The following is a 27,134-nucleotide window of genomic DNA, read 5'->3' as shown; positions in this document are numbered from 1 at the left end:
CCAAATCCCCTACATGATTGGACCGCTCCAATACTAGGGACCGCGCCACTTGCGCACCGCAGCACAATTTGCACAATTTTCTGCAAATTTCGTTACCTTATTCCAGGAGTGTCAGCTGGTCCACATTGCGAGACTATGGGGAACTTCTTCTTTCACGTATTCGTGTCGTTCCGTTGATTTTGATAATTACTGCAGTTTACGGCCGGGTTTCCTTTATTGGTACATATCTGCTACTTCCAGAGATGGCAAATGATTGGATCCATTGCAACGCGTGTTACCGTCAGCCTACACAGAGGGTTACCTTCTTCCTTTCAAGTTGTGGCCACATCATGTGTCAAAAATGTGTCTCAGTACCGAGTGAGTTTGCTATTTCCTGCATATTTGTCAATTATCCGCCTTCTCACAATTGCGATTTGCTTTTGAGTTTTGTTTCTGGAAGCATTTTGTAACTGGTTCGTGGGGTCATCCATATTAGAGTATACAAGCCAGCTGGATGTTATCCCGGCTGAATCACATTTACAGTTTTTCCGAGCTCGAAGTCATTTTTACATATGATGATAGTGTTAACAGAAATGGTGTTTTGTATGAATCCCTACGTCATATTTGTTCTCCTCAATTTGATAATAGAGTCGTATACATAAGCTCAGCAGGTAAGGGTGATTGGGAAGTGAAGATATTCCAACTAGAGACGATAATATGTGAAGCCATCGGAAAGTGGTGTTTCGCATGTTACATGAAATTTCATTGCTTCTTGCCAGAATTGCAACTTCGGTTTGCCCAACAAGAAAGAACGTCGAGGTGTCCGATTTTAATTCCTGGATTCACCTTCAACTTACAGCGTGGATACTCTAAAGAGTTTTTGCCTGGAGATCTTGCTTATTTCTGGAGTTAAAGGAAGTTATGATATTCAACGAGGACATTACTGATGATACTGACATGGATGATTACTTTCAGACTTTAACCAAACATTACGTTTGACCCAAAATTAGCAAGTCAATCCAGGGCGGTTTCATTTGGTAATTCACTTTTCGGGACAGTCTTAGAATTTTTGCCTAACTGTTTAAGTTATGTTCTTTACTAAATGTGTATGTCTGCTCTTTTGGTTGTTTTGTACTGCGTCATTCTTCATTTCATAATTCCTTTCTTTTTTCTGCAGGTACATTATTTTTTGTAGATATTTTACGCAGATAAATTGTTCTAATCAGGTAGAAAGGAGTCCGATGAATCTTGCCTGGTGTGCAACAAGAAATGCGCGTTCGCTGAGATAAACAGGAATCTTCGTCCAGAATTACAGGTTAGTCGCTTTGCTTCATTTTAGAAACAGCAGTCTGGTAAAGTGTAGTTGGGATGGAGCACCCAACCTGCTCCTACCTATGGAAGTAACTTATGGAAATAACTAAACCGGCCTGGCCCTAAGGCCTAAGCATTAGTCTCAGACGATCTATGACATGAAGCACAATGCAGTTGCGTAAGCGGTTGCGCTCGAAGCGGTGCGGTGGAACGTAGCGGTTATTATCGAGTGAAGGACCCCTTCTACCCCCTTTCACTGGTGTTCGCGATGGTCCCACCTTGATTACAACCGCTGTCTCCACTGCGCCGCTTCGAGCGCAACCACTTACGCAGCTACACCGTAACTCATGTCGTTTTGACCCGATTTATACATTCTCCTCCAGTTGTCAAGAAGTGTAATTTCTGTACATGAGAGAACAAATGGATCGGAACGATGGAACAGTGCAAAAAATGAGTTAAGATCAAGTGGAGACTCATGCCAACCCCCTCATCGCTGCAGATCGCGATGGTTTTATCTCGATTCCGACCGCTATCTCTACTGCAACGCTTGGAGCACAGATGCTAACGCAACTGCACCGTAATTCATGTCGTTTTGAGGAATTTCTGTTGTAGAGTCCTGGCATTTCTGCTTACAATGTGAGCGCTGTATAGTTCCTTTTTTTGCGACTAGCACAGGATAAACTTCTTAGGACTGCAATACGCAAACACAGCCGTTTTCAATGTTTATATGTGTATGCAACTAAGTGTCATAAAGATGCTAATGTGAAAAAGTGATATTATGGTAAAATTTCCCTCCTGGAAGAACTACTCTTGCTAAATTTTGTACAACGTGAAAGAACTCGAATCAGTTATAGGTGGTTACAATTCCGAACCTTAATCTTAGTCTGTGGTTCTATTTATTCTAATTCTATAAAATCTGTGTGTTCCTAATGGAATAACAAGATACTCGCTAAGGTGTTTAATTTTCGGATAATTTTTGACAGTTAGCAGAAATTATCCTCATCTAGATCACTTTTTTCACAGAAGATGAAAAGAGACGAAAATGGTTGCAGCAGAGTATGATAACGTGTATAACGTAACGTGGTATTGTACTTTGGTGATCTTTAAGCTATGAAACGTTGATGACACTCCCAAACTGGGATATTGGTTGGAGTTTTAAGTACCTTGTATTTTGTTGCTAAATCTTGTTATGTCTCGAACGTTTATGAGGCAGAAAAATGCTATGCCCGTAAATGATTGAATAAGACTTCTACCGATCTGAATATACATGCGATAGTCGCTGTGCCTACTCCTTCACTTTTGGACGATTGACGAAGAGATCCTCATAACTTGAGCTGCACCCCGTGAGCTAGACCTCCTTCATCTGAAGAGAGTTCTGGTTTTCCTTATCGAGGGACTACAGTAACATTTGATAGGTTTCCACGATATGCAGTTTGTGTTATTTAGATTTTGTTCCGCAACCCAAAGGATGTCGCAACTCAGTACATGAAGAGTTTGTCTCAGGTTTTGGAATTTCAAGGGACGAACAGAACCAGGCTTGCGAAGCATGTTGCTGAAAGGGTATCCAATACTCACAGATTCTCCTTTTATTTCTTTTCTCAGAGAATGAAATGCCCAGAATTATTGTGTTAGGAAAAGAAGGCAGTCAAGTTCGCTCATCTGGCTCGTGAAGAAATCAAGAAACGCATCGAGATGGAGAAGTACGTTCTTTTTCTCTCTTTTTGTCTCTCTATCTCCAGATATTTGACTGGATTATTCTGTTTACCATGCCATATAAGACTTACTCTTTATTAATATGTAATATGAATAATTGAGTGTTTGCGTTTTTATGTATGTCATTAAAACAGGTCTTTCCATTGTCAGCTTCTGTAGTAACGGCCGAACGTGTTCAACTAAGTGAGCGCGATTCGGGCAAGGCAGAAAAAATAAGAAGTGTATTCAGCAGAAAAAGAGCTTATGTCGCAGCGGTGCCGCGCGCTCAACCACCAGGACAGATCCATCGGCTGAATTGCGATGGTAACAGATAGCATGCTTCGGAATTGACCGTTTTAGGATCTCTACCCGAAAAGTTAGAGTTGATAGCGTAGAACAGGAATGTAGATGCTATTATGTCATTTTCTCCTAATTGGTCCGAGGAACGACGCGGAAAACGGCTTTGTCGGCCAAAGTTTCCCTCGACGTACCTAAGAACGTATTTAAGCTTATATCTTATATGTATATATAAGATAATATGTGAAATTGAGTGCTTGGTGTAATACGTCATACATTGCGGAAGGTTGATAAGCTTGGCTGGTTGAGGTGAGATTATTCCAAACAGCTTCTACCGAGACCTCTGAAGACGGCGAAAAAAACCGAAACGTCCGATCAATAAAAGTTCCATTTAGAAAATTCGTACATACATAAATTCATAAACATACTTTTCTACTCTTCTTCCTTTGCATGTTTTCTCAGTAGAGCCACTCTTGTAAGTGGGCAACCGGGTTTGGTATATGGGGCGACGTATGTGAGTCTGATTGCTGCGTGCCCACGGTGGTCCGGCTTGTACTAAATACAATCAGACGTTTGAGTATACGATCTGGGCATGTAAGACGCGACGTTAAATTGGTTAACAGCTATACAACACAGTTATACTGCAGAATTTATTTAGACATTTCAAAAAAAGTGCTGTTGTCCAGTATTGTGGCAGAGCCGAACCCAAATAGGTCAAATACCTAGTGGAAGCGTATCTTTGGTAACAACTCTCCACTGCGTTGCTCTGAACTGCCGGAAGTTGTCGTCCTGAGGTACTCAGGTTACGCAAGCTATGGATCACTGACGACTAGATGGATTTTGTGCGAGCTGCAGATCGAGAAGCTCTGGCTGAGCTATTTTCATGGACGACACGCCTCGGCGAAGATGAAAGTAACCGCTCCAGGAGATAACACGAGTCCGCGGAGTACGCTAAGTAACTTGAGATGAGTAGAGCGTTCGATATACTGTTTTCTTTTCTTCTGTGGATACGTTATTTTTCCTGAATGCAAATGTTCTAAGTAGAGACTGGCGAAAGGAGCTCCACTGTCTTCAAGTTCCTTACATCGGTAATTTAGGATAAAGAGGTTGCAGCTTCCTTTTTGCCGTATTTTGCTATTTTAGCAAGCTTGAGCAAAAGAGTCTTCTGACTGTCATTATTGTGGCAGAGCATGATAGTACATCATTACTTTAAGCAATGCATGATGCATTCTACAATAGTAGGTGATATCTTATAAGTCCAAAGCTTTTCAGTAAAGCAGTAGAAGAACACGCACGATTGAAACATGAGTTGGATATGGAACGGTTTCGTTGTCGTGCTCTCGAAGTCAAGTTAGAATTACCACATTTATTTTTTTTATTCCCCTTTTTCGTTTATTACCTCTCACTTTTAGTTAGTATATTTTTTATGTAACAGCAAATTATTTCATTAGATTTCTTAACTACTATTTTCGATGTTGAGATATCATTCGAAAAATTTTTGTAAAGTCAAAAATTTGCTCACTGTGGCTCGTGATTTATCGGGAACTAGCGCTACTCATCTCTTCGATTATTCCAGACTTGCTGAACATGAGAAACAACTTGAAGAACTGCAGAAAAACATCAGTGTTGTACCACCCGTAGTGGCCCGTTCAGGTAAACTTCCCTATTTTTTTACTCACCATTTGCTCTGTTTGCTACTCTCTCCGCTTTTCCTCCTCACTTTCTTGTACAGCTTCTGTTTAAGACTCGGGCATAGATGCAGAAATGGAAATTGATAGCAACGTTTCCTTCTTGAATGTTGCGACAAGTACTCCCATTAAAAAGTGCAGTGTAGGCATTTTCTTTGTTCTTTATTCCTACAAAAGGTTTTTACTTCATTTTTTACAGCCCATGAACCGCTTCACATCTACTGGCCACAGAAATAGGAATCACATTGCTGAAATGTTCCTTACCAACACGGATGATGCTCTTTCCCCTATAACTTTTTCTACCGACCAAATCATGACAACACCTGCTATGTTGGGCTTGAAACAAAATGGAAGCAGGTACATTTTAACGAATAAAATAGAATCTTGAATATAGTAACGAAATTTACGGGCGAAGCGTATGAAGGAAAGTCTGGAAAATGTATCAGTTCTACGAGTAGAATGTCTAGGTTACTTTCCTTTTACGACTTGGGAAAATTGCAGCGTACATTTGATCATGTCCTTGGTTCTCTTGATGCTGTTCTAGTCTGTTCTACCCTGATCTATAGAGAAGTTTTGTCAAACGGAACCCAATCCTTGTTGGCAGTTGGGTTGCCTATCCTCACTAGATCCTCGGCGAATGCCAGCAGTCAAGTTTATTTAAATTTAACTGAAACTTCTTTGAAAACTGGACCTTTCACTATCCGGCTGGTATTGGTTCACATTTTCTCATCCATAGACGGTTCACATTTTCTCATCCATAGACGGTTTTTGCATGCTTCGCTAACTCTTTTATTGTCGCATGATCTTAGACGCGGCTATTCTCAATAATCACAGCCGACGTTCAGTAGGTGATATCGTCTCATCTTTGATCAATCCCGTGAGAACGGACTTGATTTTTGCTTTCCTCAGCAGATTTTCGATGTCCTCTTCCAATACAACCGTACTTGTGTGCACACAGATGGTCATCCTTTACTTTACCCGTCCGTCCTTCCTGAGACTACCGTATCAGGCGCTTCTACAGAGGCTGAAGATCCTTGTTATTACATTGTTTAGCGATTAATCTAAAAATCATGTTAATCTCTGCCTTCACGGTTCACAGGTAACGGGAACGCGAAGTGTGTATCTGCATCCACTCAATTGCAGGCTTTTAATCTGAATGATGTCTAGAATACACGAATAATATGAAACAAATCTGGCATAGCAAGGACATGGAAAACCTTCTCTGTTATGCGGGAACTGCTTTATACTATCCGTATATCACTCTTCTCTGTTTCCATTGTCTTAGGACATGCAAATAGTCGCCGTTGGTCCCCAGTTAGCTCCCTATCCGCCACCTGAGGACGCAAAGCTTCTCGTGTAACAAGTTGCAATTTCTGTTGTGAGGAATATCCGTGAATTTTCACTTTATAACAGAAAAACTCGATTCGCACTAGATCCACTGCCGTGTACAAGAGACCTCACGATATATTGAATTTTTCTTGCAAAACAGAAGGCAATTATGTTTTCAATCTATTTTTCGCAGACGCTTGTGATGGCGTTCAAAAGCTCTGAGAAAAACCGTAATTTTGGATACAGACAATGATATGGCATCGCGTGCTTCCGTGCCAGACTAATACTATACTTATCAGTTCGAATCAGAGCAGCTCGAATTTCTTTGTACTACATGGCTTCCCTCCATCAAATTATGCGAAACTCATCGTTCATCTTAGTTTTTTTTTATGAACTTCTGAAACCAAACTTAATTCATCTACATAAGAACAACTCCTCACCTTGCTCTGAAGGAATTGGGTGCGCATCGCTAGAAACCCATACTTTTCGGTTATGCTTGCAGTACAGTATTAGCGAGGAAGCCCCTTCATTTTCTACGAAATCCCCTTCTTCCGAATTTGCTACCTTTTCAGCTTTATCTTTTTTACTGGAAGCAAATTTCATCACTTCTTTACATTATAAACACCGCATAAGCACCAGTGGATGGGAAGAGCCTAATAATCAACAGCGGGTCCGTATATACCTACCTACCCACAGCCTCTTCTGCAGCACAGATTCGGCTCCTTCAAGTCGCTTGTGGGTTTTTATGGAACTTCATGCCGCCATGCATTATTTGCCGTCCTAGCCTTGTCTTTACTCACTATCTTAATAATAAACGAAGTTTTTAGTGGGTTTAAAAGCCAAGGCCATCGCTGCTTTTGTACTAACTCATTTTACAGTCTCACCTCATCAAAACGACTTGACTTGTGGTGCAAATGCGCAAATGGGAGAGTGCGCTTGCGGTAGGAACTGCACCAGCTCCAATCCGTCCTGAGAGCTGAGTCAACTTTTTGCACCATTTCGAGCGCAACAGCACCACAGTCGTTTTGACTCGAATGTAGGATGCCAACACAGTAACATGTTAATCTAAGCGCCACTACCTAGCTAACATCCCGGTTGAAAATGATTGCATAAAAAGTCTGACACGTAGGAACTTTTATGGCGAATTTCCGTTACAGGAGGAGTAGTTCAGCTAATGATCGTCATTCTTCGGGAGATACTAGATTCGATTTTCATTCTAACAGCGCAAGAAGCAGTAAAGGTCATAGAGTACCGAGTTGTTGATGTTGCTGTACTAGCGCTGAATCTTATCGTATCGTATGCGTAAACTGTTTTAGTCCCGGCGTTTCAATTTTATTCTGTCTAGTTGTTCTCTTACTATGTCCATAGACTAAAAACATCCAAACGAGGTTATGAACTATTAGCTCCATTTTTAGTTGTGTTCATAATGCTTTCCAGTTTGTTTTGCGTTTTATTGTTGAGTTTATTAAGAGTTTATTTGTTAAAGTATAGGATGCAATTCACGGATGTTTTATTGCAGCTTCGTGCTGATTCTGTTATTTAGTTAAACTGTTGTTCTTATTCATACTTTTGAATGTAATAAAATCTTTCCTTTGTTCTTCCTTTTTAAGTTTATCTAAGATTTTTTTACCCGTACATATTGGAGGTCCCATGTAAAAACGAGACTTTCACATGCTGGCGGTTCTACTTACTCCGAACGAAATCACGAGTTAAAGGAATACGCAATAGGTTGCTGTTTTCTCAACGGACTTTGCGCACATGGAAACCCGGAAGGCTTCGTTCACTTGACAACATTGACGGGCGAGCAGTGCGGTTTGTAGCCAAATGTACTAGATTGGAGCAAAAATAATGCGAGTTTTTCGTTGCCTTATCTTCACCACAAATTTTCTCCATTAACGCTCATCTTTAATATTAGAAGTCGCATAACGTTTTGTAGCGCATTTCGTTATGGTCATTAATGCTGTAGTGATTTTGAACGAGAATCATTATTTGGTCAGTGCCAAGACTTAGAAGATAATATGTCCAGGCAAGATTTTCACCAAATCTTTCAAGCCATGTAGGTCTGCAGCGGGGTCAACTCGGAGCTTGGACATACAGCTTGGATAGCCGGAATAAAATATATAACATATCTGGTAAATAACCTCTCAAATGCCCGTTCTAGAATAAGTTACCATCTCATAAGAGATAACATTCGAAAACAAGAATCAAGAGAGCTCACATTGCTGTGCTTACCTAAGCAGTTGTCGTGATATTAGCAGACCACGCTCCGTTAATATTTTTAGCATGCAGTCCGCAAATGACTTCGTAAATCAAAGCCAGTAAATATCTTGATACAGAGCCAGCTAGTTCTGAACCTTTAGCGTTATCCAGAGCGCCTCTGAAGTATTCCGCGACCTAGAATTTCTTGAATACCTGTTTGATAACTATAATAATTCGAAAAGTAAAATAAAGGATGAACTATCTGGCGCTAATCAGTTTACTTGGGATACGCCACCGCGTTCACTTCAATTCAGAATCGTTTGACTTTTACGAACGGGTAAATAGCCTATACAGTGACTTGCAGGGCTAGCTGTTGTATCAGTTCAGTGTTTTTATCCTCTCAGACAAGTTTGGTACCAATTTATCGACCTCGGAAGGATGAAATGCTTTGTTGGCAGTAGAGCGGAATCGAACCTCCGATCGATCATGCTGCAGCCACAGGAGAACCTCTTCACCTTCCGAAAAGTAAAATATTCCAAAAAAGGAAAAAGAAAAAACTTATGCATTAGCATCTTGGTAGCTCTGGATGCTTGCCCAAGATTATTTTAGGAAAGACAAATTATGCATTTAGTCCCTGAATACTGTCAGAGCTATAAAAAAGTGGAAGGAAGACACAAAAGTCTTTTTTCCGGTAACAACTGACCATTTTCCCCATAGATGCTCTCTGTTAACTTCCTCTTTGTTGTTTGTTTATTTTATTTTTCTTTGTTTTTTTATCCATTCACTCACACATTCATTCCTTCTGACAGTTGTAGAAAAAATAACGAAAGCACAAAACATCAGTTCATGCACCTTTGCACCCTTTATAGCAGCAGTTATACATCTTTGACGATAACCACCACTTGCGCAGAAAACCTGTCGCATGACGGAAGAAAATTACTAGTAATGCATGGGAATGTCTACTTTCCGCAATAGTTTCCCAGCCTCAGATGCATTCGATCATCTGAGCTGCCAATTTGTTTTTCCTACTTCATACTGTAATTGGACCTAAGGACGTTGCAAGGCCAAGATTTATCCCTGCTCGAGGAGGTAATCTTTCAGCTTGTACGACTTTGCACGAGCTGCGGATGTTGGAGATACTTGTGAATACTCGGATTAAACCGTCTGAACTCTTGAACAGTGTGCACTCTTATACTTCTGATTGTTTTCTTTTACACAAAGTAGGATCTTGAAAAGAAAAACTAAAGCAAGAAGCAAGACATGCCGCGATTTCTTTCTAAGAACGAGTTTATCTACATGAATGCTGTAATCAGCGTTGTTTCAGTGTTCCTTCCAAACAGAGAGTTGCAAACTAAGCTCAGCCGATATCTTTGCATATTAAATAAACTGTAGCTATGTGTACAACCACTTCTCTCTTTTCGCCGATTACTCCAGCCAACCATTTTTGATCCCTCCATCAGTGACCTAAGAACTCGTCTACATTTCCACTATAGTAAGTGCATATCAAAGAATAAAGGATAAACTGCTAGGACATGGCTTGGCGTGCTGAAACCTATCTTAACAACAATGTTGGGTTCTCTTCACTTAGTTGATAGGGTTCGGAAAATGATTTTCAGGTAGCAAAATTGCTCTGAAATCCAGAAGTCAGGTCGATGAAGAACCAGAGTCAGGCCGAACTGTGTACCCAGTAAAGCAACTCTTCACTCCGGCATGTGTAGCGGAGTCCATTTTACTCTTTTTCGAATGCTCCGCGTTTTCGTTGCAAACAAATTTCAAATTGAACCTATCGATTTGGAGGACCCAACTACGATGGTTTCCCAACGCTGCCTTCAAGCTACGTAATTTAATTTTTAAATTTTATTTCTTCACGGGAATTTTAAATCTAGTATGTAGTAGCAGGCTTGTGGAGTTGGTAGACAGATGGGAGTGGCATCCTTCAGTACTCCAAATACTTGCCATTGGTGATCATGGATGGCTAAATCGGTTCACAACGTGCATTTGCTGTGAAGTCATTTTACAAAGATGGTGACAGCTTGAACGAGAATTCCAACGTCATTACAATTCACTGCGTCATATCCACGTTCGAACTTACCACGCCATCAATACATGGGTTAAAGGCGTCACCCCACAAATCTGAGGTGGTGCAGATTTCAGGTGGAGTATTCTTATAAGGGATAGTAGATTATGGAGAGGGGGTTATTCCGTCCATTTCTTCCTAATTGCCGTAAAAAACGGCCCGGAAGATGCGGCGCCGCACAATGCTGGCGCGCTCCAGTCGAACTCCTTGTAGAAAGTAGTGCGCCAGAACGCCTAAAGCCGTATCTTCCGGGCCTTTTTTTACGGCAATCAGGAAGAAATGGACCTAATCACCCTTCTCTCCGTAATCTACAATCCCAAACACCTGAAATCCGTACCATCTCAGATTCGTGGAGTGATGCCTTTCAGAATTTGGAGGAGATGGGCTCGGTTCTGAGCGTGTTGATCCAATATGCAGGTGTTGTGGGAATAGCCGTCGTAATATCACCATTTTTGTAAAATGACTTCACAGCAAGCGGACGTTGTGGTTCGATCCTGTGGTTCATTATTTCTAAATGGCAAGTAGTTGTATGCTGAAGGATGCCAACTCCTCAGAGCTGCCACCACTACACTTAAAATTTGCCGTTTTCCTGGGCCAACCTGTATTTGTATTCATCTCTGAAGAACGCAAAAATACTATCTTTTGTTACATGCCTCCAACGAAATCCTCATTTATATTAATGGGAAGAATCTGCTGATAACCAACTCTTTAGTAGTCGTCCCCAACCGCTCCTCTCGGCCAGCTTCATCAGTCACAGTGCGGCTACATACGTGACTTTTGCGTTCATTTCCATCCTCTTCTTCCTTGTTTACTAATCATGCCACAGGCGTGTTGTCGTGACATGAACCGGTTCAACAACCCTGCTCTCACCACGGTTAGAGCCTTGTTCGCCGAGAAATAGCGTAAAAAGCGTGGAGACATCGTTACGATGGACTGATTCGATCACGTTTGTTACGTGATGGTGGTACACCCGTCCGTGCACGTTATTCCCATCAAATGAACACCGTAACGATGTATTCACCTATTTCACGCTTTCCTATGTGTCCTGTGCGCTCTAGGTCCTCGATTGTCTGGACTTCTGCTGCAATAACAGGAAATGTGTTGTGTTAATGCATTATAAATAATAATAACTCTTACATTCTCCCTAGTCCTTAGTTGATAGTTTTGGGCGCCTCTCTCAGTCTTCTTGATTTGCCTTTTTTTTAATTTTAAATTGTCACTGACGGTTTTATTTTGTGTTGCGCCTCCACCTGCATATTAAGGTAAAGGCATCACCCCACGAACCTAAGGTGGTACGGATTTCAGGTGGAGTATTCGTATACTGGATTGTAGATTATGGAGAGAAGGGTGATTCCGTCCATTTATTCCTGATTGCCGTAAAAAAACCGCCCGGAAGATACGACCTCGAGCGTTCCGGCATTTTTCTACAAGGAGTTTCATTGGAGCGCGCCAGCCTTGTGCACGCGCCCCATCTTCCGCACCGTTTTTTACGGGAATTAAGAAGAAATGGACAAAATCACCCCCTCTTCATAATCTACTGTCTCGTATGTGAATACTCCACCTGAAATTCGTACCACCTCAGATTCGTGGGGTGATGCCTTGTATGCATAACTAGTGGCTTTTTTCAATTCAAACTCGCGCAGTAAAAAAGGTTATGTAACCCGTTATTTGAAAGAGCATTTCTTCCTCTACAAGAGAGTGTTTTTGGTTTTTTTTACCCTTGTTCAACTTTTGTTAATTTCTAGATCTATATTATACCTCAGCGGTGTCGTTGTCGCCATTGCTGTGCTCGTTGTTCCAGACACTAAAATTTGTGGAAATGCTTCCTGAAGAGAAGCTTGCTGGCAGTGATTTTTGGTACCTATTTAAACTAGTTTCAAAATGTTAAGAAACTGGTGAACACTTACTGCTTTCAAAATACCACAATTCGTGTTTGTAAGCTTTCCACTCTTTTTTCTACAGTAAGAAACGAGAGGAGAACGGAAGAGCAAAAGGGATCAATTGCATTCAAGCACTCTACGTTGAACCATTGTCAGTGTTGAGATTACGAACACAAATAAACAAACAAAGACTGTTTTTAGGCTCTCATTATTTATGTCAGTGCGGTATCTTGTTCATTTTCAAATGCGATTTCATAAATAGCATAATGATGATGATGTAAGAAATCAGTCATAAAAGTTCATTCTAGAATATTTCATTCTGTCTTCTTTCGTAGTTTCACCTGGTATCTGGGTAGCAGTTTGCCAAAGCTAACACAACACATCCCGCCAATTTATAAAAACTGGAAAGAAATCATATTCCTTTGACTGCTGGAGTTAAGCATGTGTGCTCATTTTTCTCGAGTTTTTACTCTTCCCGTGTTAATAGATTTTACTGGCGGCCTGTACTCATCTTCATTGACTTCATCGCTTATTCCTCTTATAGGACAGATATCTAACAGAATGAGATGTGATTTGCTCTTTCTCGTTAGTTAGCAACAAAAAAATTGAAATCGAGAGTGCCTCGCGTTTTTGCGAAACCACAGCAGCATTTCTAAAAGCTACGAGATTATGCTTATTTTAATTTTATAAATTTGGACTTATGACATTGGATGTTTTAATGTCTAGAGCTGTGTATGTTCTTAAGCCTCCTGAACACAAATTTATGGATATTCTCATTTTTTGATCTACAATTTCATTCGTGTTCAATATTTGCTTACTGTACGATATATTCAAATAATTGCTAGTTCTATAGCATCCTATTTCCAACCTTTTCAAGTGACAGAATAACCCATTTCCGAGTAAACAATGAATGAGTGCTTCACACATGTGCTTATATTTGTTACTGTACTGAAAATATCGAATTCTTACATTTTTATGGATACTCAAAAGATTGTGTTATAGATCTGATTGCGCGTCCTACTACTGATTAACTTCGCCAGAATCGCACTTTGTTCTTTAAATCCTCACATACAGATATGAGCATACCATAAAATCCTAGGAATTAGTTGAAGAAGTAAAAGAGCTGAAGGAGCTGCTGATTCTGATTGAAAAGAGAAATTATCCATTTTGGATTAATTTTGCTGTAACTGTCCTCACAGCCCATTTTTGCACCTAAAAAACACCGAAGAATCTGTTTCTGTCCATAATTGAATTTATTTTTACACTAGATTCTCCCATTTTTCTGTTGCCGCCGGTTTTTTTTCTGCCAGACAAGGAATATAAATCCTCTTAAAAATGCTATTTTTGCTTTCACAATGACAGTTCTCGCTGATTCCGTAAGAGAACGAAGAAACCATTGAGCCGTCATCATATTGAGCACGGAGGTCACCTCTATGGCGCCAGCGCAGACGAATTTTACGCTAAAATGACCAGTGACCTTAGCATGACAGCGACGTCACTTCGGATATCAATAATGTTGTCTCGATTCTTGGCATATTTCATTTCGTTTTCACTCAAACCGGGACGATTGACCCTAATTGCGGGTCGACATCGCGCACGTCTGCTGCACGATCTGTTTCAAACAGACATCGGGCCTCGTTCGCCATTTGCCCCACGCCACCGTAACCGAACCTCTTGTCATTCTTAGTCCTTTCATGATACTTCTGATAACCGTAGAAAGTTCTGGGATCTTCTGTAATCTCGCATCAATTCACTCTTCGAATTTTCATTTCGTCCCGATGTATCCGTAATAGTGTAACCGTCGAAACCTACAGCGGTGGTCCTAAAATAGATGATACCTTCTATTTTCTCTTTGTCATTCTAAATTCTATTGGAACTCGATTTCTGGGTAGTCTCTGCTCGTTTGGGAAAAAGTCATCAGAATAAACTTAAATGCAACTTCTTCTTGACATTGGCCTTTTCTTTATTTTTAGAATTACAGCAGATAGTATTCAGCGTCAGTGCCTCTGTGTTAACATAATTAGAGGATATGCAGACCAAGGATCCAGGGAAAAAAGTTCCGTTAGATATTTCCACGCACGCCATCAGGTGAAATTCTATTGGATCTCGACTTCTGGATAGTCTCTGCTTCTCGTTTGAGAAAAACAATTCATCAGAAGAAACTTGAACACAGCTCTTCTCATTTTTATTTCCATCACAACGTCGTGGACGAAATTATGTAATCTTCTGCATCCCGGCATCTAATGCTGAATAACCCATCCTAAAACAGTTCAAAATACTTCATCAATTCAAACTAAGAAGGACGTGAAGGGACTTTCGCTATGTAGTCGCACGTTAATACTAAGTATGAACATGTAGTCGACAAATGCATGTACGTGCGTGCTGGAATACATGTACACATGAACATACAGTATCACAACTTCGAGAGAGAATGAAGTAAAGAAGTAACTTTCGATATAATTTCACCAAAAACTGGTCCAACGTTGCGTAGAAGAAATTTCCCTACACTGCTTCCTCGTGTCCCGTTTTCTTTTCTATTACACTTTGCTTTGTTTTTCCTTTCGCCATGTTCCCAATTAAAAATACAATCTAAAACTTTTGGTTCTTGTGAAGACTCAGCAGAAGTGAATCGATCAAAATGACCTTCTCTTGTTCGTGTTCCCTTCATTTCTGGCTAAGCCAAGTACTTTCCAATCGCCATCTATTTTCCCCAGAATGGAATGGAAAATCTCTGGAAATTTTTGCCTACCAGCCATGAATAGTCCGCTTCTGGTTCGCCTTTTTCACCAACATATTTAAAACATACTTTGTTAATTAATTAATTAATTATATATTAATATTGTTATTATGGGGCGGGTGTGGCGCAGTCGGTTAGAGGTCCGTTGTAGCCACACGGTCGAGGGTTCGAGTCCGCCCTAGTGCTCACCAAGCCTTTCATCCTTCCGGGGTCGATAAATTGGTACCAGGCTTGTCTGGGAGGATAAAAACACTGAGTTGAGTGGCCCCTGCAAGTCATTGTATGGGCCAACACGCGTTCCAGAACCTCAACGATTACGAATTCCAGTAAAACGCGTTGGCGCATCCCAAGTGGATTGACACGCCAGTGACTTTATCCTTTATCCTTTTATTGTTAATATTATAATTATTACAATAAGTTAATTATATAGCTTAGTTCTTGAGCTATAAGCTACGCATGCAAGTTCAAGAACGAGATGTTTTCTTTCCATTGTGAAGATTTCCAACACACTTCTTTCTTTTCTTTCCATATTTTGCTTTTTTTTTGCCTTTTTGAGAAAGATATTCATTGAACCTCGAATTCAAATCACTTTTTGTAGATATCAAATAAATACATAAAAACAAATATACCGAGCACTTTTTAAATTTTCCAGGTTGTGGGAGCGGAGCAGAGCGAGAGAGTTTACAGAAGCGTTACTTTTGATGTTTTGTATCCAACCACTCTTTCGTCGTACTGTTCTCATCGGAAGCATTTTTGCATTAGCCTTCTTTTCTGTTTGTGTTCATCCTTTTTTCTTTCGTATTATGACGCATGAACAGGATTACAAATGTGGATACGAACTGTTTCATTCTTCTAAATTCATACGACCCACTTGCTGGTCGTTAGTGGTTTGAGAGCAATTATTTTTATCAACCAATTTCACGCTGATGAGCTCTAATACTTTTCGAACAGTTGTCAAAAGAGGCTCTTATCAGATCATTTTGACGCAAGTAGCACGACGGTGTTTTTCGCTATGCAAAAAGAAAAATTTGAAAAGTAAGTGTTTTTTTATTGATGTCTTCAAACTTTTCCACTATCTGAAGACAATTTTGGCTGCCTGCTCAGAGAGTGAAATCCCGCAAAGTTGAAAATAACCTCATAAAGCCCTGCTGTGAAGCGTAGCGGTTTAGCTCGAGGGGGGCCTTGCTAACAGTAGTTATCGCTGCAGTTCGCGATGGTTCAACCTCGATCCGAACCGCTATCTCCATCCCCGCCGCTTCGTGAGCAGGGGCTTACGGAACCGCGCTGCGATTCATGTCGTTTTGACCCGGCTCTATATTTTCTGTTTCGCAAACGATTCTCGTCGGTACCAAACACTAGTTTTTCTTTATATGAGGTAGGGTTACAGGTTTTTTGTATTTTTAGTAAATATCATCCGTACCTTTCAACTTCTAATATTGATGTTGGAGGATAAAATGCTTATAGCTGAGCATTCCTTTCGAGCCTTGGTTTTGAGCTCTTCCGAACCATCGATATTTTATGAGTGTGTTAATCCTAGCGAATATCCGAGTGAAACTAACTCGAATGAGCGGATATAGAGCGCTACGTTTTCACGGTCGGTGGTTCAACACCGTACAACGGCGTACAATTATTTTTCTCGTCCATCCAGAGGTCAGTAAATTGGTACCAGATTTCTTTTGGAACCATAAGAACAGCGGCCTAATCTAGTGACTCCACTCACCAAGTACTGTACAAACCAGAATTATGAACACGATTATGAACCTCCTTTATCCTGAATTGACGTCGAACGAGTGGATGCATCCGAAGTAGGATTAATCAACAACACCAGGCAGGTGATCGTCCTTTTCAGTTTACCCGACTATTTCCGGCCTTAAGTCAAGTGAGTCAGCCACAAATGCTTGCGCTCCTTTACCTGGCTTGGCCACAGATGTTACGTTCCTTTACCTGGCTTCTTTTAAAGCAACGGGTTATGCTTTGTCGAACACACTAAGTATCAGGAAACTTCCATCAGATCGAAAATATCGTTGTCGTTGCTTTGTCCATATGACATTTTTGTCACGACTAAGATCTTCGCATTTTCGATATCAGAATCATTCGCTAGTTAGTTTCTTTTTTTCGTCCCTCAAATAGCACTTTTTAAACCTAAAACTGTTTGGGTGAGAACTCGGCTACGTTACTTATTTGACAGAAATGTGAAGTTTTGTGACGTGATCTTACGATCTTTTCAAAATTTTTCCCTTTCTTCCATAGTGTTTATTTGTCACTTTAAAAAATTCTTCTATTTTGACGACAAATTTGATTGGGATCATATTTTGGTTCCTGGAAAAAATCTTTCTTCTAGGCTTTGTCCTTTTCTCTTTAACTCCTAAATTTTCCTGTCAATAGAAAATAATAAGAAAACAGACGGTTTATTGTTGCGAAGAGAAGGCAAAGTCAAAGTTTTCAGGGAAAGTGCAGCGAAAACGGTGGGATTACAAAAAAAAATGAGTTGAAATAAAAACATGGCCAACAATTTTCTGTACGACATGAACGGGTATCAGAAAATCTCCTGGTCGAAACTTCGCATGGGAATGGATCGGCGATTTATCAGCAGAGCATCAAAGTCCCCTGACGATGTAAAACGTGGTGTTCATTACTCCTTTCAAAAAGATTAGGATCCTAATTCGGTTCATGACCAACTTTCTTTCTTCCCTGAACGCATGCATATATTATAAATGAGAATGTTTCCTAGATGTCATCATTCCAAGGTCTCTTCATCATCATGCTAATTTAAATCTATCTATCCTTGAATCGGAGGAGAGCGGAAGCCTTTGAATTGGCGCAAAAAGGTGTCATTGGAGAGATCTTCTCGCCCATTCCTAGTTCCATTGGTTAAACTTAAGATACATAATATAAGAGTCTATCACTGTAATCCTTCGGAAGCATGCTGATTGATGAAGAATTTAATAAGTGCATATCAGTACTAAGCATTCACTATTTTCTGCAATTATTTTATATTTTAGAAGACTCCAGAAATATTTCGTTCCTGTGTAACATCGTGGAATTCGTGAAAATTTGAGTGGAGTGCATCCTTTCAATTTTTTACAAGGGGAGTACATCTCATTGTACTTGACCTAGTCCATTGTCGCGATTATTTTTCAAAGTGGGCAATCCGACGCTAAATTTGATACGATTTGTCTTCGAGAGATCTTCGGTATTTTCGTGTTGCCATGACCTAGAACTTGTTTGAGAATTTCTTGAAAAGGCTAAGACGCGGTTTTGCTGAAGGAACTTTGAGAACTTGTTTTTTTTTCGCTTTTTTTATGCAGATGCCGTCTTCATCGATCGATCTTCTTGTCACTGAGTTGTTTTCTCCCGGTTATCTTGTTGTGTTAATTAAAGCTAGGTTATTAAGGTATGAAACTGACGATGTGTTGTGGTATGGAGTTTGAGGTGTTGGGCACGAGTATGAGCCAAGTACCCCTGATCGTCCTGAAAAACAGCGTGGAAATCGCCTTAGTTCTTATAAGGTACATTAGAACGCGCCACCCATGCACACGCTCCATTTCCCTCAACGGCCCATTTGTTGGTTTTGTTGGACAATCTGTTGAGGAGACTCATTGACTCGCGACCGCTGGTGGATGCGGCACCAGCACAATGGTGGCGCATCTCGTACAAACGTCGTTTCCGACGCCGTTTTTCAGGATGGGTTTTAGGGGGAATTGAGCGAGCCGCGCTCCTACTTGCCATCTACACGCCACTGAAATAGTCTTGTCTGTGCTGCCGTAGGCAAACCTCTATTTGCGCTGCAATGCTCGGTCTTAACGCATTAGTATATGTACACACGAAATATTTTGAGTGTTTTTTATTTGCAACCTCTTTCAGAAACCACTTGTCCACATTGTTTGCAAAATGCTAGTAAGCAAACAGCACTTCGAGAAAATCCTACCGCCTATGAAACTTCTTTTCTCATCTCGTTCTCCGAAAGAAAATGTTTTGTTTTCAGAAACCGATTTTCATGCTTAGAAAAATGCTTTCAAACTCAAACTTTTTTATCTGTCGTTCAGAAAATATTAAAATTGACATTGCACATTAATCCCTTACCGAAAATGGCTGTCAGGAATTCATCTTGATCTTTGCACGCTGCGATCATCTGTTGTTTTTTCAGCTTCTTTTTCCTAATTTATTGCTCTTATAAGTAACTTTTTATTTTTTTTGTCGAAGATCAACATCTGTTTGTGATTTTGTGCTTCCCGTTTACTCACAAACATCAGAATATCTTCATTCTTTTCAGATGGAATTAATACTGCTGTCAGTATTGGTTGCTTACGTTGCAGCTGCACCAGAACGTCACGACGACCATGTGTTTCCGGCTGATGACATAATCGAACTGCCAGTGGGAAGGTATAACGTTGGGGTCACTTTATAGTCGCCAGAAAAAATTACAACCTCGTTCTAAAAAAAATCTTCGGTACTGTAATTATTGAAATATGATGGGCTATTTTCTCAGGTTTCCTGACCCTGATTGCGAGTACTCGGTGTTCCGTAATGGACCAATGGGACCGAAAGTCAATAGGTTAGCGACTATATCTGGACAATATTAATTACTAAAAATTATTACTAAAACAACTCTGATTTTTACACGGAGCTTGCTTGAAATAGTTCATTTTTGATATCTACTTGTTTGTTTGTCTGTGTTCACAGATACACTAGTTACTCCAAATACTGACCAACTCCAGCAATTAATGAGAAATAAATTTTGTCAGGATTTTTTCATGTGATTTTCAATAAATTTTTGTAAGCGCATTTAAGAAAATGTCTGTGCGAAGGTATTCTTTTTTTCCTTTTATAAAATGAACGAGACAGCATGTAGGCGTTTTTTTTTAATTTAGTTATAATTTTTTGTAAGGTAACGCTGTCCCTCCACAACGGTTTACCGCCTCATAGTGGCGTGGAGGTGACACTGGGCGTCGAACTGCGATGCACAGCGGAGGTTCGTCCTCCGGCAGGGTCTCCCAAGCTGAGAAGGAGTTCGACACATCCGACATTCCGACTTCTCGGAATCGGAAGCCTAGCTAAGAGTAAACCACTGCTAAGATTCACCACCGTCTTGGCAAAATGTCGCAAGGTGGTTCCCTGATCCATATAGGTTGGGCGACGACCTGTGGTGAAAGCTAAGCTCGCCGTGGCATGGCTGCTTAGTTTGGGGAAAGTCTCTTTGCCACTCCAGCATATTCACTGCCTCAGTACCCTGCACACTGGGCCCTGCCGTCTCAGACGTCGGACGGTATGGCGACCGGTGAGAGGCGATCAAATCTCAGGTTGCTCAGGACGTCATTGATTCTGGACCAAGGCGACACACGCACGACTCGCCATGGAGACTGTCTCAGACTGTGTACTTACAACGCGAGAACAGTTTCCACAGACGCCGACCTGCATGCCCTTCTCGGAGCTGCAGAGCGTATCAAATTTCACGTGATTGCTCTGCAGGAGACCAAGTGCAGAAGGAGCGACGTACGACAGATGAATGACGGTACACTCGTCATTCGTGGAGAGAAGGTTCCGTCGCGAAATGTAGGCGGTGTTGGTTTCGTTGTGCACCCATCTGTCGTCCATCTCGTCGATTCTCACGAGATCCTGTCACCTCGTCTGGCCATTCTTCGCCTCCGCCCTCTGCGCCAAAAATCCATCAGTATCATCAACTGCTATTCACCAACATCAGCAGCTGATGATTCCGAATTGGACGCGTTTTACGAGGAGCTGGAGGAAGTAGTCCACAACGAGAAGTCCTTTTACAAATTCGTTGTCGGAGACTTCAACGCAAAACTAGGAAAGGCCACAGAAGAGGAATACAGGATTGGAAGATTTGGACTAGGGGACCGGAATGAAAATGGCAATCGTCTCGCCGGGCTGTTGTCCGCCGCTCGCCTCTTTCATGGGAACTCTCTTTTCATGAAAAAAAGATCATCGTCAGTGGACATGGGAATCGCCCAATGGCGCGACTCGTGCGGAGATCGACCACATACTCACCAACCGGAGGTGGTGTCTACTTGACGTCTCAGTAGTACCATCCTTTTGTAGTGGTTCTGATCACCGTCTCCTTCGTGCGAAAATACGACTTAGCCACACGATGGAAAAGAACATCTGCTATCGGCAACGAAGGAGAAAAGAAGTCGTCTACGACGATTGCGTACTCGAGGACTCCCTGTCCCAAGGTGACTGGCACATCGAGGAGGACCCAAACGTGGACTACGAGATGCTGCTCAGAGGATTACGAGCCTGTGCTGAACGTGCCTCGAAGTCGCGCACGACAAACTTGGATCGAATTTCGAAGACCACCAAGGAATTGTTAGGAAGAAGAAGGGCTTTGAGGCTTGATCCGAATGCATCGCACATTGAGCGGTTAGTAGCAAACACTAGCTGCAGAAAAGCGTTGCAGGAGGATCTTTGAAGTACAGGCAGAAGAAGATTCTAGAAGCAGCACAAAGAAGAACGAGTCTAAAGAAGTGCCGCAGGGACCTCCGCGAATATAATATTCCGCTAGCAACCTTGCTGAGCGAAGACGGGACTCGCACGTCTTCTCGTCGTGAGATGGAAATCATTACGGAGAGGTTCTACTCGAACCTTTTCCGTTCATCAACTCCTGTGTCAAGCCCAATCATCCCCACTGGCGATGCTCCACCACGGATTCTCCCTTCGGAAGTACGAGTCGCTATCAAGAGCATGAAACCTGGCACAGCCCCCGGACCTGATTTTATATCAGCAGACTTTCTTCGGGCTGGTGGCCATCCGCTTCATGTAATCTTAGCAGCGCACATGACATCCTATCTTCAGAAAGAAAGGATCCCAGACCAGTGGAAGACCTCGCGAACCGTTCTTATCCATAAGAAGGTGACCGAGAGGCCTTCGGAACTACCGTCCGATATGCTTGCTGAGCGTGTTATACAAAGTATTCACCAAGATCATCCTCACACGCATATCTAGGACGCTGGATGAAGCCCAGCCTCAAGAACAAGCTGGATTCCGCCAAGGGTTCAGCTGCTTGGACCACATCCAGACCGTGTCGAGGGTCATAGAGGTTTGCCGGGAATACCGCCTGCCCTTGTTCTAACCTTCGTCGACTATGGAAAGCCTTTGACAGCGTAGAAACGAATGCAATACTGTCAGCGCTGGTCGATCAAGGTGTGGACGCGTCGTATGTGAGGACATTAGCCAATTGCTACGAACGATGCACGACTAGGATACAGCTTTTCCACCGCCCTCTCACCATACCCATTGGAAAGGGGGTACGACAAGGCGATACTATATCGCCGAAGCTGTTCACGGCTGCATTGCAATGGATAATGAAATCACTATCCTGGGAAGAAAGGGGCATACGTGTTGATGGAAGATTTCTTTCGAACCTTCGTTTCGCGGACGACATCGTTCTTTTCGAGCAGCACCAATGAAGCAGAAACGATGCTCAACGAATTGAACGAAGCAGGGAAGAGAATAGGACTACGAATAAACAGAAAGAAGACACAGTTCATGAAGAACGCGCACTGCGAGGACGGAGGAGTACAACTTGAAGGCTCCCAAATCGTGGAAACTCCGTCATACGTATACCTCGGACGTTCTATGAACATGGAAAACGACTTGAAGGAAGAACTGAATAGAAGAATGAGAACAGCACTGGCAGCATTCGCAGCCGTCAGGGAAGCTACGGACCAACTGACGGACCATGATCTTCGTGCCCATCTGTTCGACTCGACAGTCCTTCCAGCGCTCTGTTACGCAGCGGAGACGTGGGCAGACACCGCGGCCACGTCTAGGAAGCTACTTACTACCCACAGAGCCCTTGAGAGATGTCTCCTGAAGTTTAACCGGCGCACACAACACCTTGCCGGTCTTCGTAGCTCCGACTTAAGAGGAATGTCCCGTCTTCGCGACCCAGCGGAATATGTATCGAAAGCAAAACATAGATGGGCCGGTCACATCATGAGAAGAATCGACGATAGATGGACTAAAAGAACGCTAGAGTGGATCCCAAGGGACGCTAAACGCCCCCGAGGGAGACCGCCAACGAGATGGAGTGACGTGTTCGCTGCACGGATGGACCAGCTGAGAGCTCAGCTGGATACGGCTCAAGGACCTCGTCAACGTCACTCACGAAGCTTGAGAACATCTTGGATGACAATGGCGAGGGACGAAACGAGTGGAAGAGATGCTGGGGCCCGCACGTCGAGTGAAGACGGGCCATCTAAGTATCTAAGTATCTAAGTAAGTAACGCTGTCATTCTGAAAATGAATTTGGACCACAAAGAGGAAAAGAAACGGAAAAGCCAAAGCTGCCAAAACAATATTCGGATTGTTTAAGGAAATGCTGTCCAAATTATTTTCAAATATGAATATATGAACAAAAGAGAACTTGTTGAGGTATCTGGAGGGGTTCAGCGCAAAACTCGTAGCAATCGGCCCTTATTTTAACTCTAGTCTTTTAACCAAAGATCACCACTAACCTAAGTGATCAAGTGTTCTCACCGGTGTCACAAATTGAGAGTCTTCGAGGTTCAGTTCGCTAAACTCCACCAATGCATACGGTTGTCTTAATTTTGTCCGAGAAATCCTTTCTTATACGTGTTTGCCTTTCATCGGAAGGATTTCTAGCGGACATTAATGTCTGTAAGAGAACGGAAAGAATCGTTGGCTGCGAGAAAAACTCAGTCGTCAACATTTCAATGATTAGAATTTCAAATATCACTAGATACTGATTTTAGCGAGTGTTTTGGATACCGCCATCGATTCGCAACTAATTTCTACGGACATATTCTTTTGGCCATTTTCATTTCTTCGCATAATTCTTACTGTCTGCAGTTAGGTGCCCTCCCTACTCGTGAGCGAATCAAGCAAGGTGTGCTGAATGCTGGCGAAGTAACCAAAATCAGACTAATACTGTCATACTTGCATATAGTTGCTTTTTATGAATATTTATTAAGAATTAGTCTTCTAATATTGTGACACTGTAGTCGGTGTAATTCTGCTACATCTTTCAAATTATTTAACCACGAAAAAATTGTCAACATACTCTGGAATGAGCGATTTAGTTATTTTTCGGAGAGAAGTAATCAAAAATTTCCATAGAAATTTTCCCTAGTTCTCTGAGGTGCGATGCATGAAAGAGAAGTTGTTGATTCTAAGATATTCACAACGAGACTTTTACCTCTTGAAATTGTGGGGAGTGTTCTGTGTTTTCGCTGCTTATTCCTAGAAACTGTGTTTCGCTACGTAGCTGTGCAGGACCCCTGAGTTTAAGATTTTCTGCGAATGCCACCTTTAAACAAAATTATGATGAGGATCTGGGGGAATGTTCCTAAAAGTATCCGCATGGTGGCTGCCCGTTATCCTTTTTCGGCGTCTAGACGTCCAAATAGGACCATTTGAAGCCTAATATGTTCTTCTAAGGTTAAGTTATTTTTGGTTGATTAATTGTTAAATCAATATTTTAATGAGGATGGATTTAATTCTCACAGTCCTTCATTAATTTTCTGAAGTAAATTTTTTAGTTAGTTATTCGTTTTTTCTTGTTTTTTTTTTATTTTTGTAAAAATAGTTGTTTTTTAAGGGATTTCTTTTCATTTATATATTTTCCGACCTCATTAGTAATTAATTTTCCTAAATTTATTCTCACAGTTGTCTCTGTTTTCTTTTTTCTTTTCTTTTTTTGAAGGGCATATTTTTTGTTAGGTTTGTTGATTTTTCCGAATGATCGAAAGATTCTTAAGCAGAGTCCGTGTCGGCGACGTGGTATTCCATTCGTGGAAATGTAGTTATGGAGCGCTCGACAGCAGCATGTACTGCCTGATGGTGAACAACTGTACGGTATCTGGTGAACGGGATTCATCGAATCGAGTGAGTGCTATCCAATCAATTTATCGACTATCGGTCTTACTTTTACGATTAATAGGTTCCAATATTGGATGAGTTTGGCTGTTCACTGTTCCCGAACGTTCTCCCACATGTCGAGTATCCATCGGATCTTAATGGTGGACTGCTTGTACATGCCTTCTCGCTTGATGTTGATCAGGTAAAGGTTTCTGCATTTATGCTGCAAAGTAGTCGAAAGAATTTGAATAAGAAAAAACTGAATCATCCAAGTTCTTCCCGAAACGCGTACAACCGACATGACGTGACGCGTGCAGGCGCAGTAAAAGCTGGCGCGATGCTCGTTCTTTTTTGACACAACGATCAATCGCAGCACTGATCGATAGCATTGCACCAATAGACTTTCAGGACATTAGCTCGCCTTATCGCGCAGACATCGCTTCAAGCGATTGAACTTCTAGAGAGCGAATGTATGCGTGTAGGTGAAGTCGCTTCGCAAAAAACTTTGCGAGTTGGCTCATCGGTAATCTGACAGTAAAAGTGCAGAAATTACACAATTATGTACATCGGCAGTTAATTATCAGTTATTATTGCTGTTCAAGTCTAGAAGGTTAAATGCAAAATTAGAAATGTGTTTGTAATGTTGTAATTAAATATCTCAATCATCAAACACCGTAACCTCAACCATTTACAGGCTGCCGTCTATTTCGAGTGCAACGTAAAACTTCTCCTAAAATTAAACGGAGTTTGCAGAAGACCCACATGCCCGCCTCTGAAAGAACTACGAGGAGTTCGCAGTCGTTTCCGTCGCCGTATTGCAAAGCCATAAGCACCGTAAGGATTTAAGAAGTGGGCTACCGTTGCCCCGCTCACTCGAGTGGCTTCATAGGACATGATTACCTGCTCATATTTTGCTGTATATTAACTTTCTCTATCATTGTTCTTTCCATTTTAACTACGGGTTCAATAAACTAATCTCTTATGCAGCGTTTGATATATGAAGTGGATAAGGAATCAAGTGTCTAGCTTTGACCAATCCACTTAGAAACCGCCCACGCATTCACTTCGATTCAGAATCGTTCGAAGCCTGCGAACATGTAACTGGCCTATACAATGACTTGAGTAGGTTAACCATTGTATCACATCAGCGTTTCTATCCTGCCAGAGAAATCTGGCACCAGCTCATCGACCCCGGAGAAATCAAAGGCTTGGTTGGCACTATGAACCTCTTACCAACTCCGCTATATTTATTGCACTGATTTATTTGTATGTAGAAATTCTCAGAACAAAGAAGAAAAAAAAACAACAAACAGACTTAGAAAATACAAGCAAGAACAAAACTAAGCAAAAAGCTCATTAAACAGTTTCTTTTTTCCAGCAAAAACCTGATCTTATCCTTAGCTGCAGCTTTTGTTGTAAATGAACCTGTACCGCAAATTGCGGTGTATTAAAAGTATAGGAAATGTTGAACTCGGGGAAAAACTAGAATTATTTCTGACGGATGGGACATTGAAGAATTGTATGGTGGAGGTGTAAGTATTTACTCTTTCAAGCGAGAAAAAAAGCGAGGAGCGAGGAATCTGGGCTGCCGATCTTTGCTCTTCATGCCTCTTCTTCCATTTTTTTTCAGGAACTTATCTATGCTAGTGCACCTTCCGAGCAGCTTCCGACAAATTTAGAGATGTGCAGTTGACATCAGATCTTATTCAAGAGAATTTGTTTCAAAGTAGTCCTCTTTGTTGGAGTTTAAAATTTGAAAAATAGCCCTGTACAATGGTTAAACCCAATCGTCAATTTCTAAATGTTTTGCCTCGCATAGAGCTCATGTTTCTAATTACGTTTATGGGTGCTAGAATCCTTGCACCGTGTCCTTTGTGCTGTTAACTATTAGGAGGGTTACTTATTTTTTCATACACGATTACAATTTTCAACCTCAAAGTTTCTTAACCACACCTTTCTGATCACCCGTCGATATATTCATCATGAGTGTTTATCACAGTGGTCCATCTTTCTGGAACAGTTGCGAACCTCTGGGACAAGAAGCTGAGGCTGGAGACTCGAAGAACAACTCAACAGCAGATTTGAGGTTAGTGAAAGGGAATTCG

The 27,134-nt window shown here is 41.5% G+C and overlaps 7 protein-coding genes across 8 annotated transcripts; all 7 read left to right on the top strand.

Moving 5' to 3' along the window:
- Window positions 1-242: 242 nt before the first annotated feature.
- On the top strand, window positions 243-7,559 carry RB195_019800 (uncharacterized protein; the record flags this gene model as incomplete). The annotated part of the gene is made up of 9 exons (XM_064187819.1): window positions 243-357; window positions 1,206-1,294; window positions 2,737-2,850; window positions 2,923-2,990; window positions 4,552-4,629; window positions 4,856-4,932; window positions 5,024-5,109; window positions 5,167-5,324; window positions 7,454-7,559. 9 exons carry the CDS (start codon window positions 243-245, stop codon window positions 7,557-7,559), a joined length of 891 nt encoding a protein of 296 aa, XP_064043700.1.
- An 11,903-nt stretch (window positions 7,560-19,462) lies between these two features.
- Window positions 19,463-19,772, top strand: RB195_019799 (uncharacterized protein; the record flags this gene model as incomplete). The annotated part of the gene is made up of 2 exons (XM_064187818.1): window positions 19,463-19,572; window positions 19,679-19,772. The coding sequence occupies 2 exons, from the start codon at window positions 19,463-19,465 to the stop codon at window positions 19,770-19,772; spliced, it is 204 nt and encodes a 67-aa protein (XP_064043699.1).
- Window positions 19,773-20,457: 685 nt separating this feature from the next.
- RB195_019798 (uncharacterized protein) lies at window positions 20,458-21,222 on the top strand (the record flags this gene model as incomplete). Its single annotated transcript, XM_064187817.1, has 1 exon — window positions 20,458-21,222. The coding sequence occupies one exon, from the start codon at window positions 20,458-20,460 to the stop codon at window positions 21,220-21,222; it is 765 nt and encodes a 254-aa protein (XP_064043698.1).
- Window positions 21,223-21,298: 76 nt separating this feature from the next.
- On the top strand, window positions 21,299-22,152 carry RB195_019797 (uncharacterized protein; the record flags this gene model as incomplete). Of its 2 annotated transcripts, XM_064187816.1 has the most annotated exons (2): window positions 21,299-21,570; window positions 21,627-22,152. In XM_064187816.1, the coding sequence occupies 2 exons, from the start codon at window positions 21,299-21,301 to the stop codon at window positions 22,150-22,152; spliced, it is 798 nt and encodes a 265-aa protein (XP_064043695.1). The 2 variants fall into 2 exon arrangements, with proteins under 2 accessions (XP_064043695.1, XP_064043697.1); XM_064187815.1 differs by lacking the exon at window positions 21,627-22,152 and having other exon boundaries at window positions 21,299-21,619.
- On the top strand, window positions 21,760-22,152 carry RB195_019796 (uncharacterized protein; the record flags this gene model as incomplete). The annotated part of the gene is made up of 1 exon (XM_064187814.1): window positions 21,760-22,152. The coding sequence occupies one exon, from the start codon at window positions 21,760-21,762 to the stop codon at window positions 22,150-22,152; it is 393 nt and encodes a 130-aa protein (XP_064043696.1).
- Window positions 22,153-22,626: 474 nt separating this feature from the next.
- RB195_019795 (uncharacterized protein) lies at window positions 22,627-23,427 on the top strand (the record flags this gene model as incomplete). Its single annotated transcript, XM_064187813.1, has 1 exon — window positions 22,627-23,427. The coding sequence occupies one exon, from the start codon at window positions 22,627-22,629 to the stop codon at window positions 23,425-23,427; it is 801 nt and encodes a 266-aa protein (XP_064043694.1).
- Window positions 23,428-24,909: 1,482 nt separating this feature from the next.
- Window positions 24,910-25,858, top strand: RB195_019794 (uncharacterized protein; the record flags this gene model as incomplete). Its single annotated transcript, XM_064187812.1, has 3 exons — window positions 24,910-25,056; window positions 25,112-25,231; window positions 25,724-25,858. The coding sequence occupies 3 exons, from the start codon at window positions 24,910-24,912 to the stop codon at window positions 25,856-25,858; spliced, it is 402 nt and encodes a 133-aa protein (XP_064043693.1).
- Window positions 25,859-27,134: the final 1,276 nt, after the last annotated feature.

Source organism: Necator americanus, chromosome II (assembly GCF_031761385.1).
Source record: "Necator americanus strain Aroian chromosome II, whole genome shotgun sequence".
NCBI lineage: Eukaryota > Metazoa > Nematoda > Chromadorea > Rhabditida > Ancylostomatidae > Necator > Necator americanus.
This window is presented reverse-complemented; position numbering and strand designations above follow the sequence as displayed.